The following is an 18,028-nucleotide window of genomic DNA, read 5'->3' as shown; positions in this document are numbered from 1 at the left end:
GCTGCTATTCTCTATTGTCCCCCCTTTTACACCGCTGCTATTCTCTATTGTTCCCCCCCCCTTTTACACCGCTGCTATTCTCTATTGTTCCCCCCCCTCTTTTACACCGCTGCTATTCTCTATTGTTCCCCCCTCTTTTACACCGCTGCTATTCTCTATTGGTCCCCCCCCCCCCTTTTACACCGCTGCTATTCTCTAATGTTCACCCCCCCTTTTACACCGCTGCTATTCTCTATTGTTCCCCCCCCCTTTACACCGCTGCTATTCTCTATTGGTCACCCCCCCCTTTTACACCGCTGCTATTCTCTGTTGTCCCCCCCCCTTTTACACCGCTGCTATTCTCTATTGTTCCCCCCCCTTTTACACCGCTGCTATTCTCTATTGGTCACCCCCTCCTTTTACACCGCTGCTATTCTCTGTTGTCCCCCCCCCCCTTTTACACCGCTGCTATTTTCTGTTGTCCCCCCCCTTTTTACACCGCTGCTATTCTCTGTTGTTCCCCCCCCTTTTACACCGCTGCTATTCTCTATTGCCCCCCCCCCCCCCCTTTTACACCGCTGCTATTCTCTATTGTTCCCCCCCTTTTACACCGCTGCTATTCTCTATTGTTCCCCCCCCTCTTTTACACCGCTGCTATTCTCTATTGTTCCCCCCCTCTTTTACACCGCTGCTATTCTCTAATGTTCACCCCCCCCTTTTACACCGCTGCTATTCTCTATTGGTCACCCCCCCTTTTACACCGCTGCTATTCTCTATTGTCCCCCCCCCCTTTACACCGCTGCTATTCTCTGTTGTTCCCCCCCTTTTACACCGCTGCTATTCTCTATTGTTCCCCCCCCCTTTTACACCGCTGCTATTCTCTATTGTTCCCCCCCCCCCTTTTACACCGCTGCTATTCTCTATTGTCCTCCCCCCCTTTTACACCGCTGCTATTCTCTATTGTTCTCCCCCCCTTTTACACCGCTGCTATTCTCTATTGTCCCCCCCCCCCTTTTACACCGCTGCTATTCTCTATTGTTCCCCCCCCGCTTTTACACCGCTGCTATTCTCTATTGTTCCCCCCCCGCTTTTACACCGCTGCTATTCTCTATTGTCCCCCCCCCCCTTTTACACCGCTGCTATTCTCTATTGTTCCCCCCCCCTTTTACACCGCTGCTATTCTCTATTGGTCACCCCCCCCTTTTACACCGCTGCTATTCTCTGTTGTCCCCCCCCCCCTTTTACACCGCTGCTATTCTCTATTGTTCCACCCCCCTTTTACACCGCTGCTATTCTCTATTGGTCACCCCCCCCTTTTAAACCGCTGCTATTCTCTGTTGTCCCCCCCCCCTTTTTACACCGCTGCTATTCTCTGTTGTTCCCCCCCCTTTTACACCGCTGCTATTCTCTATTGTCCCCCCTTTTACACCGCTGCTATTCTCTATTGTTCCCCCCCCCTTTTACACCGCTGCTATTCTCTATTGTTCCCCCCCCTCTTTTACACCGCTGCTATTCTCTATTGTTCCCCCCCTCTTTTACACCGCTGCTATTCTCTATTGGTCCCCCCCCCCCCTTTTACACCGCTGCTATTCTCTAATGTTCACCCCCCCCTTTTACACCGCTGCTATTCTCTATTGTTCCCCCCCCCCTTTACACCGCTGCTATTCTCTATTGGTCACCCCCCCCTTTTACACCGCTGCTATTCTCTGTTGTCCCCCCCCCTTTTACACCGCTGCTATTCTCTGTTGTCCCCCCCCCTTTTACACCGCTGCTATTCTCTATTGTTCCCCCCCCTTTTACACCGCTGCTATTCTCTATTGGTCACCCCCTCCTTTTACACCGCTGCTATTCTCTGTTGTCCCCCCCCCCCTTTTACACCGCTGCTATTTTCTGTTGTCCCCCCCCCCTTTTTACACCGCTGCTATTCTCTGTTGTTCCCCCCCCTTTTACACCGCTGCTATTCTCTATTGCCCCCCCCCCCCTTTTACACCGCTGCTATTCTCTATTGTTCCCCCCCCCTTTTACACCGCTGCTATTCTCTATTGTTCCCCCCCTCTTTTACACCGCTGCTATTCTCTATTGTTCCCCCCCTCTTTTACACCGCTGCTATTCTCTAATGTTCACCCCCCCCTTTTACACCGCTGCTATTCTCTATTGGTCACCCCCCCTTTTACACCGCTGCTATTCTCTATTGTTCCCCCCCCTCTTTTACACCGCTGCTATTCTCTATTGTTCCCCCCCCTCTTTTACACCGCTGCTATTCTCTATTGTTCCCCCCCTCTTTTACACCGCTGCTACTCTCTATTGCTCCCCCCCTCTTTTACACTGCTGCTATTCTCTATTGCTCCCCCCCCTTTTACACCGCTGCTATTCTCTATTGTTCCCCCCCCGCTTTTACACCGCTGCTATTCTCTATTGTTCCCCCCCCGCTTTTACACCGCTGCTATTCTCTATTGTCCCCCCCCCCTTTTACACCGCTGCTATTCTCTATTGTTCCCCCCCCCTTTTACACCGCTGCTATTCTCTATTGGTCACCCCCCCTTTTACACCGCTGCTATTCTCTGTTGTCCCCCCCCCCCTTTTACACCGCTGCTATTCTCTATTGTTCCACCCCCCTTTTACACCGCTGCTATTCTCTATTGGTCACCCCCCCCTTTTAAACCGCTGCTATTCTCTGTTGTCCCCCCCCCCCTTTTACACCGCTGCTATTCTCTGTTGTCCCCCCCCCTTTTTACACCGCTGCTATTCTCTGTTGTTCCCCCCCCTTTTACACCGCTGCTATTCTCTATTGTCCCCCCTTTTACACCGCTGCTATTCTCTATTGTTCCCCCCCCTTTTACACCGCTGCTATTCTCTATTGTTCCCCCCCCTCTTTTACACCGCTGCTATTCTCTATTGTTCCCCCCCTCTTTTACACCGCTGCTATTCTCTATTGGTCCCCCCCCCCCCCTTTTACACCGCTGCTATTCTCTAATGTTCAACCCCCCTTTTACACCGCTGCTATTCTCTATTGTTCCCCCCCCCTTTACACCGCTGCTATTCTCTATTGGTCACCCCCCCCTTTTACACCGCTGCTATTCTCTGTTGTCCCCCCCCCCTTTTACACCGCTGCTATTCTCTATTGTTCCCCCCCCTTTTACACCGCTGCTATTCTCTATTGGTCACCCCCTCCTTTTACACCGCTGCTATTCTCTGTTGTCCCCCCCCCCTTTTACACCGCTGCTATTCTCTGTTGTCCCCCCCCCCTTTTTACACCGCTGCTATTCTCTGTTGTTCCCCCCCCTTTTACACCGCTGCTATTCTCTATTGCCCCCCCCCCCCTTTTACACCGCTGCTATTCTCTATTGTTCCCCCCCCCTTTTACACCGCTGCTATTCTCTATTGGTCCCCCCCCCTTTTACACCGCTGCTATTCTCTAATGTTCACCCCCCCCTTTTACACCGCTGCTATTCTCTATTGGTCCCCTCCCCCATTTTACACTGCTGCTACTCTCTACTGGTCACCCCCCCTTTTACACCGCTGCTATTCTCTATTGGTCCCCCCTCCTTTTACACCACTGCTATTCTCTATTGGTCCCCCCCCCTTTTACACCGCTGCTATTCTCTAATGTTCACCCCCCCCTTTTACACCGCTGCTATTCTCTATTGGTCACCCCCCCTTTTACACCGCTGCTATTCTCTATTGTTCCCCCCCCTCTTTTACACCGCTGCTATTCTCTATTGTTCCCCCCCCTCTTTTACACCGCTGCTATTCTCTATTGTTCCCCCCCCTCTTTTACACCGCTGCTACTCTCTATTGCTCCCCCCCTCTTTTACACTGCTGCTATTCTCTATTGCTCCCCCCCCTTTTACACCGCTGCTATTCTCTATTGTTCCCCCCCCGCTTTTACACCGCTGCTATTCTCTATTGTTCCCCCCCCGCTTTTACACCGCTGCTATTCTCTATTGTCCCCCCCCCCTTTTACACCGCTGCTATTCTCTATTGTTCCCCCCCCTTTTACACCGCTGCTATTCTCTATTGGTCACCCCCCCCTTTTACACCGCTGCTATTCTCTGTTGTCCCCCCCCCCCCCTTTTACACCGCTGCTATTCTCTATTGTTCCACCCCCCTTTTACACCGCTGCTATTCTCTATTGGTCACCCCCCCCTTTTAAACCGCTGCTATTCTCTGTTGTCCCCCCCCCCCTTTTACACCGCTGCTATTCTCTGTTGTCCCCCCCCCTTTTTACACCGCTGCTATTCTCTGTTGTTCCCCCCCCTTTTACACCGCTGCTATTCTCTATTGTCCCCCCTTTTACACCGCTGCTATTCTCTATTGTTCCCCCCCCTTTTACACCGCTGCTATTCTCTATTGTTCCCCCCCCTCTTTTACACCGCTGCTATTCTCTATTGTTCCCCCCCTCTTTTACACCGCTGCTATTCTCTATTGGTCCCCCCCCCCTTTTACACCGCTGCTATTCTCTAATGTTCACCCCCCCTTTTACACCGCTGCTATTCTCTATTGTTCCCCCCCCCCCTTTACACCGCTGCTATTCTCTATTGGTCACCCCCCCCTTTTACACCGCTGCTATTCTCTGTTGTCCCCCCCCCTTTTACACCGCTGCTATTCTCTATTGTTCCCCCCCCCTTTTACACCGCTGCTATTCTCTATTGGTCACCCCCTCCTTTTACACCGCTGCTATTCTCTGTTGTCCCCCCCCCCCTTTTACACCGCTGCTATTCTCTGTTGTCCCCCCCCCTTTTTACACCGCTGCTATTCTCTGTTGTTCCCCCCCCTTTTACACCGCTGCTATTCTCTATTGCCCCCCCCCCCTTTTACACCGCTGCTATTCTCTATTGTTCCCCCCCCTTTTACACCGCTGCTATTCTCTATTGTTCCCCCCCCTCTTTTACACCGCTGCTATTCTCTATTGTTCCCCCCCTCTTTTACACCGCTGCTATTCTCTATTGGTCCCCCCCCCCCCCCTTTTACACCGCTGCTATTCTCTAATGTTCACCCCCCCCTTTTACACCGCTGCTATTCTCTATTGGTCCCCCCCCCCTTTTACACCGCTGCTATTCTCTAATGTTCACCCCCCCCTTTTACACCGCTGCTATTCTCTATTGGTCCCCTCCCCCATTTTACACTGCTGCTACTCTCTACTGGTCACCCCCCCTTTTACACCGCTGCTATTCTCTATTGGTCCCCCCTCCTTTTACACCACTGCTACGCTCTATTGGTCACCCCCCCCTTTTACACCGCTGCTATTCTCTATTGTTCACCCCCCCCCTTTTACACCACTGCTATTCTCTATTGGTCCCCCCCCCTTTTACACCGCTGCTATTCTCTAATGTTCACCCCCCCCTTTTACACCGCTGCTATTCTCTATTGGTCACCCCCCCTTTTACACCGCTGCTATTCTCTATTGTCCCCCCCCCTCTTTTACACCGCTGCTATTCTCTATTGTTCCCCCCCCTCTTTTACACCGCTGCTATTCTCTATTGTTCCCCCCCCTCTTTTACACCGCTGCTACTCTCTATTGCTCCCCCCCTCTTTTACACTGCTGCTATTCTCTATTGCTCCCCCCCCTTTTACACCGCTGCTATTCTCTATTGTTCCCCCCCCTTTTACACCGCTGCTATTCTCTATTGGTCACCCCCTCCTTTTACACCGCTGCTATTCTCTGTTGTCCCCCCCCCTTTTACACCGCTGCTATTCTCTGTTGTCCCCCCCCCTTTTTACACCGCTGCTATTCTCTGTTGTTCCCCCCCCTTTTACACTGCTGCTATTCTCTATTGTCCCCCCCCCCTTTTACACCGCTGCTATTCTCTATTGTTCCCCCCCCTTTTACACCGCTGCTATTCTCTATTCTTCCCCCCCCTCTTTTACACCGCTGCTATTCTCTATTGTTCCCCCCCTCTTTTACACCGCTGCTATTCTCTATTGGTCCCCCCCCCTTTTACACCGCTGCTATTCTCTAATGTTCACCCCCCCCTTTTACACCGCTGCTATTCTCTATTGGTCCCCCCCCCCTTTTACACCGCTGCTATTCTCTAATGTTCACCCCCCCCTTTTACACCGCTGCTATTCTCTATTGGTCCCCTCCCCCATTTTACACTGCTGCTACTCTCTACTGGTCACCCCCCCTTTTACACCGCTGCTATTCTCTATTGGTCCCCCCTCCTTTTACACCACTGCTACGCTCTATTGGTCACCCCCCCCTTTTACACCGCTGCTATTCTCTATTGTTCACCCCCCCCCCTTTTACACCACTGCTATTCTCTATTGGTCCCCCCCCCCTTTTACACCGCTGCTATTCTCTAATGTTCACCCCCCCCTTTTACACCGCTGCTATTCTCTATTGGTCACCCCCCCTTTTACACCGCTGCTATTCTCTATTGGTCCCCTCCCCCATTTTACACTGCTGCTACTCTCTACTGGTCACCCCCCCTTTTACACCGCTGCTATTCTCTATTGTTCCCCCCCCTCTTTTACACCGCTGCTATTCTCTATTGTTCCCCCCCCTCTTTTACACCGCTGCTATTCTCTATTGTTCCCCCCCCCCTCTTTTACACCGCTGCTACTCTCTATTGCTCCCCCCCTCTTTTACACCACTGCTATTCTCTATTGCTCCCCCCCTCTTTTACACCGCTGCTATTCTCTATTGTTCACCCCCCCCCTTTTACACCACTGCTATTCTCTATTGGTCCCCCCCCCCTTTTACACCGCTGCTATTCTCTAATGTTCACCCCCCCCTTTTACACCGCTGCTATTCTCTATTGGTCACCCCCCCTTTTACACCGCTGCTATTCTCTATTGTTCCCCCCCCTCTTTTACACCGCTGCTATTCTCTATTGTTCCCCCCCCTCTTTTACACCGCTGCTATTCTCTATTGTTCCCCCCTCTTTTACACCGCTGCTACTCTCTATTGCTCCCCCCCTCTTTTACACCGCTGCTATTCTCTATTGCTCCCCCCCCTTTTACACCGCTGCTATTCTCTATTGTTCCCCCCCCCTTTTACACCGCTGCTATTCTCTATTGGTCACCCCCTCCTTTTACACCGCTGCTATTCTCTGTTGTCCCCCCCCCCTTTTACACCGCTGCTATTCTCTGTTGTCCCCCCCCCCTTTTACACCGCTGCTATTCTCTATTGTTCCCCCCCCTCTTTTACACCGCTGCTATTCTCTATTGTTCCCCCCCTCTTTTACACCGCTGCTATTCTCTAATGTTCACCCCCCCCTTTTACACCGCTGCTATTCTCTATTGGTCACCCCCCCTTTTACACCGCTGCTATTCTCTATTGGTCCCCTCCCCCATTTTACACTGCTGCTACTCTCTACTGGTCACCCCCCCTTTTACACCGCTGCTATTCTCTATTGTTCCCCCCCCTCTTTTACACCGCTGCTATTCTCTATTGTTCCCCCCCCTCTTTTACACCGCTGCTATTCTCTATTGTTCCCCCCCCTCTTTTACACCACTGCTATTCTCTATTGCTCCCCCCCTCTTTTACACCGCTGCTATTCTCTATTGGTCCCCCCCCCCCCTTTTACACCGCTGCTATTCTCTAATGTTCACCCCCCCCTTTTACACCGCTGCTATTCTCTATTGTCCCCCCCCCTTTTACACCGCTGCTATTCTCTATTGGTCCCCTCCCCCATTTTACACCACTGCTACTCTCTATTGGTCACCCCCCCCTTTTACACCGCTGCTATTCTCTATTGGTCCCCCCCCCTTTACACCACTGCTACTCTCTATTGGTCACCCCCCCCTTTACCCGCTGCTATTCTCTATTGTTCCCCCCTTTACACCACTGCTATTCTCTATTGGTCCCCCCCCTTTACACCGCTGCTATTCTCTATTGTTCCCCCTTTACACCACTGCTATTCTCTATTGGTCCCCCCCCCCCTTTACACCACTGCTATTCTCTATTGTTCCCCTCTTTTACACCGCTGCTATTCTCTATTGTTCCCCCCCTCTTTTACACCGCTGCTATTCTCTATTGTCCCCCCCTTTTACACCGCTGCTATTCTCTATTGTTCTCCCCCCTCTTTTACACCGCTGCTATTCTCTATTGCTCCCCCTCTTTTACACCGCTGCTATTCTCTATTGTTCCCCCCCCTTTACACCGCTGCTATTCTCTTTTGTACCCCCCCCTTTACACCGCTGCTACTCTCTATTGTTGTCATCTATGCATAGCCACTTTAATAACTCTACCTACATGTACATATTACCTCAACTAACCGGTGCCCCCGCACATTGACTCTGTGCTGGTACCCTCCTGTGAATAGTCTCGCTATTGTTATTTTACTGCTGCTCTTTAATTACTTGTTACTTTTATCTCTTATTCTTACTCGTATTTCTTTTAACCTGCGTTGTTGGTTAAGGGCTTGTGACTAAGCATTTCACTGTAAGGTCTACTACACCTGTTGTATTCAGCATTTCACTGTAAGGTCTACTACACCTGTTGTATTCAGCATTTCACTGTAAGGTCTACTACACCTGTTGTATTCAGCATTTCACTGTAAGGTCTACTACACCTGTTGTATTCAGCATTTCACTGTAAGGTCTACTACACCTGTTATATTCAGCGCATGTGATTTGTGATTTGATTTGAGTGACTGTATCTTCACGCATCAAACATATGATGAAAACACTTGGATAGCCCCAGTATGTCCCTCGACACCACCACAATGTTTGAGAGAGGTTGGTGTTGTAGAAATTTCGTTTTTATAGTAAACAATAGCTTTTAGACACATCCAGTGGGCAGAAACATTTCAATTACCACATTCAGACACTTTGGAGAGGTTGAAACGACACTTGAATGTACGCTGGATACCCCATGACACCACCACAATGTTGGCGTGAGGTTGATATGGTAGAAATTGTGTTTTTAGACTGAACAAATAGCATTTAGGGATTGCAAATATATAAGAGCACTGGAATGATCTAATTTACAGACATACGCCACTGTAGGGACACTTGGAAACGTCCCGTGACCACACCTAACACCACTTACTAAAAACATCTGCCCATTCCTAGTTGTTAGGTCTATCAATTCCATTTTTTGGTGTGTTTACAGCTCTGGCCATCAATAATTCACGTATAACTTGTCAATAAAGGATTACTTTCAAAATAAAATAAAAAAATAAAAAAACGTTATTTAGTGTGTGCTTGATCTTGTGAATTCTGAACTATGTAACTTCTATCTATCTTTTGATCATTTCCTCATAATCCTCCAGATGTCTTCTTTCCAAATATGGGCATGTCAGAATCATGTAATTACACATGAATAGCAGTTACTTTCGGGCATGTCTATTTAGGCAGAAATCTACATTTTGCCATTACGTCTAAGAGGATAACTGATCATTGCAATGTCATACCGTGTCATTTAATGCTTAAAAACAAAAACAATATGAACGAATAAGACATTTGGCTACATAAGTGCCATTTCTTACCAATCGCTACAGCTTCCTGTCCCCCCCCCCCCCCACTGCTACATACCTCAGTTAGCTGAGGCCGGCCCCCACTGCTACATACCTCAGTTAGCTGAGGCCGGCCCCCACTGCTACATACCTCAGTTAGCTGAGGCCGGCCCCCACTGCTACATACCTCAGTTAGCTGAGGCCGGCCCCCACTGCTACATACCTAAGTTAGCTGAGGCCGGCCCTCACTGCTACATACCTCAGTTAGCTGAGGCCGGCCCCCACTGCTACATACCTCAGTTAGCTGAGGCCGGCCCCCACTGCTACATACCTCAGTTAGCTGAGGCCGGCCCCCACTGCTACATACCTCAGTTAGCTGAGGCCGGCCCCCACTGCTACATACCTCAGTTAGCTGAGGCCGGCCCCCACTGCTACATACCTCAGTTAGCTGAGGCCGGCCCCCACTGCTACATACCTCAGTTAGCTGAGACCGGCCCCCACTGCTACATACCTCAGTTAGCTGAGGCCGGCCCCCGCTGCTACATACCTCAGTTAGCTGAGGTACTAGCTTAGTCGGTCGAGGCGTGCATGACCAGAATGACACGTCGATGAACCACCAAAGGCACAACCCCATTTATGTTGAGAAATAGAGAAACAGGAGGAGTTGGACCATTTCTCCTGCTCAAAGTTGACCATTAATAAAGCACATTTTCTTGTAATTCTACACATTTTGCCATCGCTTATGACGTGTTCATATGCTATTATTATTTCACATTTTCACCTGCACATTGATCTATGTCATTAGTCAAGACACTACTCTCCAACAGAGAAATCTCACTTCCTGCCTGCCTGCCTCTCACATCATAAAACCAGAACCTGCAGCTCTATTTGGACTTAACCTGTATTTCCTACTCACTACTCTGTAATGAGTCTAGCTCAGTTCCATGGCTGCATCCCAAATGGTCCCCTATTTCCTATACAGCGCACTACTTTTGGACTCAGAATGAATGTTTTATCATCAATTATTACGTGATACTCCTTCTGCGTGGTATGGGGGGGGGGGGGGTGAATGGTTAATGTCCCTAGTGTACGGCACACATCAGCTCCACACCGATGATCGCACACACTTTCAGCACCACGGACAGTGCAATCATATACTTTCAACAGCAGTGTACGCGCAGCACAACTGCCAGTTTGTCAGTCTCCTGGACAGCACACTGACCACAGCATTGCATTCAGCACCCTGGACAGCACACTGACCACAGCATTGCATTCAGCACCCTGGACAGCACACTGACCACAGCATTGCATTCAGCACCCTGGACAGCACACTGACCACAGCATTGCTTTCAGCACCCTGGACAGCACACTGACCACAGCATTGCATTCAGCACCCTGGACAGCACACTGACCACAGCATTGCATTCAGCACCCTGGACAGCGCACTGACCACAGCATTGCATTCAGCACCCTGGACAGCGGTCGCAGCGCACCACTAGTTTAAAGGGGCACACTTTATCCATATCAGCCAGCGACTTACCTCCAATATCTGGCCGTAGCTTCTTATCGTATTCCTTGAGTAAATTGTTCAGTATCTCTGTGGTGTCTGCCTCCGTGGTCTTCGGAGCCAACTTTTGGTTCATGGTAACATCCTCATACTCTTCTTCATATTCCATTTTTGGAGAACTACAAAAATAAAGAAGAGATCTAATTAAGATTGTGGAAACAAAAAATGAAAAAATAAACCATCTCTCTACATTAGTGCACAGCATTTAGGAACTGCTGAAATCATAATGTATAGCTAACCTAAACACAGTGCATTTGCATGGCTTATTATTTTAGCTGTAAAAGTATATTAGTGTAGCTTAATGAAATGGTATTAGTGTAGCTGTAAAATTAGATTAGCATAGCTTAATAAAATGGTATTGGTGTAGCTGTAAAAGTATATTAGTGTAGCTTAATGAAATGGTATTAGTGTAGCTGTAAAATTAGATTAGCATAGCTTAATAAAATGGTATTGGTGTAGCTGTAAAATGGTATTAATGTAGCTTAATGAAATTGTATTAGTGTAGCTGTAAAATTATATTAGCATAGCTTAATAAAATGGTATTGGTGTAGCTGTAAAATGGTATTAATGTAGCTTAATGAAATTGTATTAGTGTAGCTGTAAAATTATATTAGCATAGCTTAATAAAATGGTATTGGTGTAGCTGTAAAATGGTATTAATGTAGCTTAATGAAATTGTATTAGTGTAGCTGTAAAATTATATTAGCATAGCTTAATAAAATGGTATTGGTGTAGCTGTAAAATTGTATTAATGTAGCTTAATAAAAGGGTATTGGTGTAGCTGTAAAATGGTATTAATGTAGCTTAATAAAAGGGTATTAGTGTGGCTTAATAAAATAGTATTTGACGAACAAATATCCCAGATCTTGTTAACTATAAGCACCATATAGTCCTGCTCCAGTGTTGACAGTCAGTTTAACGTTCGTAGGTCAACTTAATGACAAATGAGACATGTTGAAGATGGCATAAGCTTAAAATGTTAAATGGTATTAGTGTTAGGGGCAGCAGGTAGCCAAGTGGTTAGAGTGTTGGGCCAGTAAACAAAAGGTTGTTGGATCGAATCCCCAAGATGATAAGGTACAGATCTGTCATTCCACCACTGAACAAGACAGTTAACCCACTCTTCCCTGGTAGGCTGTCATTGTAAATAAGAATTTGTTCTTATCAGACTTGCCTAGTTAAATAAAGGTTACATTAATTTTTTTTAAGAGGAATTTCCTGAAATTCCTACTGTGATATGTTGAGCATAGATTTAACTACAATATGCTAAGGATATGCTGAATGTATGTTTCACATCCGACAAATTGCAAAAATAAAGGACAGGGATATGGTAGACATCTTGTACGTATTTGTAGAATATTACCATGACTGATATGTATCTTATAGTCTTCTGGAACCTATTGTTGTTCCAACATGTTACTGCACAGGTTGACAATGTTAAGACTTCATGCCATTCGCAATATAAAGGGTATAACATCATGTCATTCCCAATATAAAGGGAACAACATCATGTCATTCCCAATATATAGGGTATAACATCATGTCATTCCCAATATAACATCATGTAATTCCCAATATAACATCATGTCATTCCCAATATAAAGGGTATGACATCATGTCATTCCCAATATAAAGGGTATAACATCATGTCATTCCCAATATAAAGGGAACAACATCATGTCATTCCCAATATAAAGGGAATAACATCATGCCATTCCCAATATGAAGGGTATAACATCATGTCATTCCCAATATAACATCATGTCATTCCCAATATAAAGGGTATAACATCATGTCATTCCCAATATAAAGGGAATAACATCATGTCATTCCCAATATAAAGGGTATAACATCATGCCATTCGCAATATAAAGGGTATAACATCATGTCATTCCCAAAATAAAGGGAATAACATCATGTCATTCCCAATATAAAGGGTATAACATCATGTCATTCCCAATATAACATCATGTCATTCCCAATATAACATCATGTCATTCCCAATATAAAGGGTATAACATCATGTCATTCCCAATATAAAGGGTATAACATCATGTCATTCCCAATATAAAGGGTATAACATCATGTCATTCCCAATATAACATCATGTCATTCCCAATATAAAGGGTATAACATCATGTCATTCCCAATATAAAGGGAACAACATCATGTCATTCCCAATATAAAGGGAATAACATCATGTCATTCCCAATATAAAGGGTATAACATCATGCCATTCCTAATATAAAGGGTATAACATCATGTTATTCCCAATATAACATCATGTCATTCCCAATATAACATCATGTCATTCCCAATATAAAGGGTATAACATCATGTCATTCCCAATATAAAGGGAACAACATCATCTCATTCCCAATATAAAGGGAATAACATCATGTCATTCCCAATATAAAGGGTATAACATCATGTCATTCCCAATATAACATCATGTCATTCCCAATATAACATCATGTCATTCCTAATATAAAGGGTATAACATCATGCCATTCCCAATATAAAGGGTATAACATCATGTCATTCCTAATATAAAGGGTATAACATCATGTCATTCCCAATATAAAGGGTATAACATCATGCCATTCCCAATATAAAGGGTATAACATCATGCCATTCCCAATATAACATCATGTCATTCCTAATATAAAGGGTATAACATCATGCCATTCCCAATATAAAGGGAATAACATCATGCCATTCCCAATATAAAGGGAATAACATCATGTCATTCCCAATATAAAGGGTATAACATCATGTCATTCCCAATATAACATCATGTCATTCCTAATATAAAGGGTATAACATCATGCCATTCCCAATATAACATCATGGTTCATTAATACCAATATAAAGGGATAAGCAGGTACATTAATACCAATATAAAGGGATAAGCAGGTACATTAATACCAATATAAAGGGATAAGGAGGTACATTAATACCAATATAAAGGGTAAAGCAGGTACATTAATACCAATATAAAGGGTAAAGCAGGAACATTAATACCAATATAAAGGGATAAGCAGGTACATTAATACCAATATAAAGGGATAAGCAGGTACATTAATACCAATATAAAGTGATAAGCAGGAACATTAATACCAATATAAAGGGTAAAGCAGGTACATTAATACCAATATAAAGGGTAAAGCAGGTACATTAATACCAATATAAAGGGTAAAGCAGGTACATTAATACCAATATAAAGGGTAAAGCAGGTACATTAATACCAATATAAAGGGTAAAGCAGGTACATTAATTCCAATATAAAGGGTAAAGCAGGTACATTAATACCAATATAAAGGGTAAAGCAGGTACATTAATACCAATATAAAGGGTAAAGCAGGTACATTAATACCAATATAAAGGGATAAGCAGGTACATTAATACCAATATAAAGGGATAAGCAGGTACATTAATACCAATATAAAGGGTAAAGCAGGTACATTAATACCAATATAAAGGGATAAGCAGGTACATTAATACCAATATAAAGGGATAAGCAGGTACATTAATACCAATATAAAGGGTAAAGCAGGAACATTAATACCAATATAAAGGGATAAGCAGGTACATTAATACCAATATAAAGGGATAAGCAGGAACATTAATACCAAAATAAAGGGTAAAGCAGGTTCATTAATACCAATATAAAGGGATAAGCAGGTACATTAATACCAATATAAAGGGATAAGCAGGTACATTAATACCAATATAAAGGGTAAAGCAGGTACATTAATACCAATATAAAGGGTAAAGCAGGTACATTAATACCAATATAAAGGGATAAGCAGGTACATTAATACCAATATAAAGGGATAAGCAGGTACATTAATACCAATATAAAGGGATAAGCAGGTACATTAATACCAATATAAAGGGATAAGCAGGTACATTAATACCAATATAAAGGGATAAGCAGGTACATTAATACCAATATAAAGGGATAAGCAGGTACATTAATACCAATATAAAGGGATAAGCAGGTACATTAATACCAATATAAAGGGTAAAGCAGGTACATTAATACCAATATAAAGGGATAAGCAGTTACATTAATACCAATATAAAGGGATAAGCAGGAACATTAATACCAAAATAAAGGGTAAAGCAGGTTCATTAATACCAATATAAAGGGATAAGCAGGTACATTAATACCAATATAAAGGGATAAGCAGGTACATTAATACCAATATAAAGGGATAAGCAGGTACATTAATACCAATATAAAGGGTAAAGCAGGTACATTAATACCAATATAAAGGGTAAAGCAGGTACATTAATACCAATATAAAGGGATAAGCAGGTACATTAATACCAATATAAAGGGATAAGCAGGTACATTAATACCAATATAAAGGGATAAGCAGGTACATTAATACCAATATAAAGGGATAAGCAGGTACATTAATACCAATATAAAGGGATAAGCAGGTACATTAATACCAATATAAAGGGATAAGCAGGTACATTAATACCAATATAAAGGGATAAGCAGGTACATTAATACCAATATAAAGGGTAAAGCAGGTACATTAATACCAATATAAAGGGATAAGCAGTTACATTAATACCAATATAAAGGGATAAGCAGGTACATTAATACCAATATAAAGGGATAAGCAGGTACATTAATACCAATATAAAGGGTAAAGCAGGAACATTAATACTTGGGAATATGAATGTACTAGATCCAAAGATGCACAGCTGGCTGGCTGCACAGGTTGGACTCAATAGAATACACTGGCTGGACAATAAAGCTACATTCTCAAAAGCTACAAATCGATTTCTTATTAAGTTTCAGTAAACATCATGTCACATCAGTCCAGGCTTGTAGAAATGAATGATGCTATCGATCAACTTAATTGTGGCATATTGCATGGAGAAAAACACATGTGAGGGCATCAACACCGAACCCCAACAGCACATGTGAGGGGGTAACAACACCGAACCCCAACAACACATTTGAGGGGGTAACAACACCGAACCCCAACAGCACATTTGAGGGGGTAACAACACCGAACCCCAACAACACATGTGAGGGCATCAACACCGAACCCCAACAGCACATTTGAGGGGGTATCAACACCGAACCCCAACAACACATTTGAGGGGGTATCAACACCGAACCCCAACAGCACATTTGAGGGGGTATCAACACCGAACCCCAACAACACATTTGAGGGGGTATCAACACCGAACCCAAATAGCACATTTTACATTAAACATATATCACCACTTACCAGGCATGAAAGACTGTCAGAAGTAAGAGGTAGACCAATAATTTGTCTGACATGTTTCAATTAAGATGCCTACGAGTTGAACGTGAGTGTCACAGAGACAGAACAGTGCGCTCAGAGAGGACACAGAGTGGGAAGAAAAACACCCCGGTATAGTCCTTTATTCCTCTACACAGAGTGGGAAGAAAAACACCGTAGTCCTTTATTCCTCTCCTTTCTTCCGGATTTAGATAAACCTACGTGTGCTTCGCGCTAAAATCGAGGAGAAAGTTAATAATCCAACGTGAAATACGAAATCCGCCATAGACAGGTGCCCGGTGTTTAAAAAAAAAAATAATTCACAGCATCGTTAATGAATTGTTTCAGATAATAGACTATCTCTTCTTATTCCTCCTTAAAGTTGTTCCACTTGCTGCTGCCATCTTCAGTATCTGCCCTCAACACACACACACATAGGCCTACTGACGGCCAACGCAAGGGACGCAAACTCTCTCTCGATGACTAGGGTATGACCCAATTCATTCGATAGAGCCCCCCTTCCCTCTCGCTCGCTCTCTCTGTCTCTCTAATGCTCCATAGCCCTTTCTGTATACATGTATCCCTTCACGTCCTGTTGCCGAATAACAAACAGAAGAAATACTGTTTCCAATTCCCGGCTACACCCTATAAGACATAAGGTAGGATAGGAACAACAACTTACAAGCTACCTCATCATATGGATCAAAAATGGTTTCTATATCAAGTGTATTTTTAAGGGACTTTTTCATTGCTATTATTGATGTAATATGTGGGGAACCTGTCGTCCCCACCTCAGGCCAGAACGCAATACTTATGTGAAAATGGACAGCGGCTATAGGTCTGTTCTCATGGATTCATTGTTTTGTTTAATCTTTATTTAACTAGGCAAGTCAGTTAATAAGGACAAATTCTTATTTACAATTACCGCCTACACCTGCAAAACTCCGACGACACTGGTCCAATTGTGCGCCGCCCTATGGGACTCCAACTCACGGTCTGTTGTGATACAGCCTGAACTCGAACCAGGGTGTCTGTAGTGACGCATCAAGCACTGAGATGCAGTGCCTTATAACCCTGCGCCACTCGGGAGCTCAATTTAAATGACAATGACAGACAGATGTCAAGCTTTCTCTTTCCATTGTTTAGTCATCATATTTGGACAATAAGTTCACATTTACAGTCAACACCCACTATCTCTCTCTTCCTGAGACGCACGTTGCAGGGTTGAGCCAGACTAGCAGTAACCGGCTGAGTTAGCGGCACCCACGCTTTCTCTTTCTACCGAGACAATCTTGACAATGAACTTTCTTTGAATGAACCTTGAATACGAGGGAGTTTCACTCTCGGCTCTTATACAAAGCAAATGATAAAGTGCTGCCCCAGCACGCAGTAACGTTCTAGAATATAAGCGAAAGAGAGAGAGAGGTGAGATCCGGGCGGGCAGGCTGGCTGGCTGCGCAGCCTCCTGTAGCTGATTTCTGTGGATTCTTCTGAATCTGTAGGCTACTGATGCAGGAGCGTGGAGCCCTGTACGGAACACCATCATCTACTGGCTGAATAGAGAAACGCAGACGGGAGAGACTCCCCACCTACCGATCCAAACAAAAACAAAAAAACACCAACACACGGAATTGGTGTGTACTCTGGTCATAAATCTAGAGAATGTAAACTCTAAAGTAATATATTAAACTCTCGCCTATACCTATACCCCCCCCCCCCCCTCCTCCTTTAAGTAAAACCACATTGAAATGGAAAACCAATAGAAAAGTGAAGTACCACTGAGCTGTGAATTGTTGGATTATCCT

General features: G+C 44.8%; 1 protein-coding gene across 1 annotated transcript in view; it reads right to left on the bottom strand.

The window, feature by feature from the left end:
* LOC139541691 (gamma-aminobutyric acid receptor subunit gamma-3) overlaps nt 1–16,684 on the bottom strand; it is a 440,844-nt gene extending 424,160 nt beyond the window's left edge. Inside the window, exons 1-2 of the mRNA XM_071346627.1 lie at nt 16,209–16,684; nt 10,921–11,066 (exon numbers count right to left, since the gene is read on the bottom strand). Of these exons, the coding sequence (XP_071202728.1) occupies nt 10,921–11,066; nt 16,209–16,261 (199 nt within the window). The 5' untranslated portion in view covers nt 16,262–16,684. The remainder of the gene's footprint in view (nt 1–10,920; nt 11,067–16,208) is intronic.
* Between the last annotated feature and the right edge of the window lie 1,344 nt (nt 16,685–18,028).

Source organism: Salvelinus alpinus, chromosome 16 (assembly GCF_045679555.1).
Source record: "Salvelinus alpinus chromosome 16, SLU_Salpinus.1, whole genome shotgun sequence".
NCBI lineage: Eukaryota > Metazoa > Chordata > Actinopteri > Salmoniformes > Salmonidae > Salvelinus > Salvelinus alpinus.
Note: the sequence above shows the minus strand (reverse complement) of the source record. Positions and strands in the feature narration are given on the sequence as shown.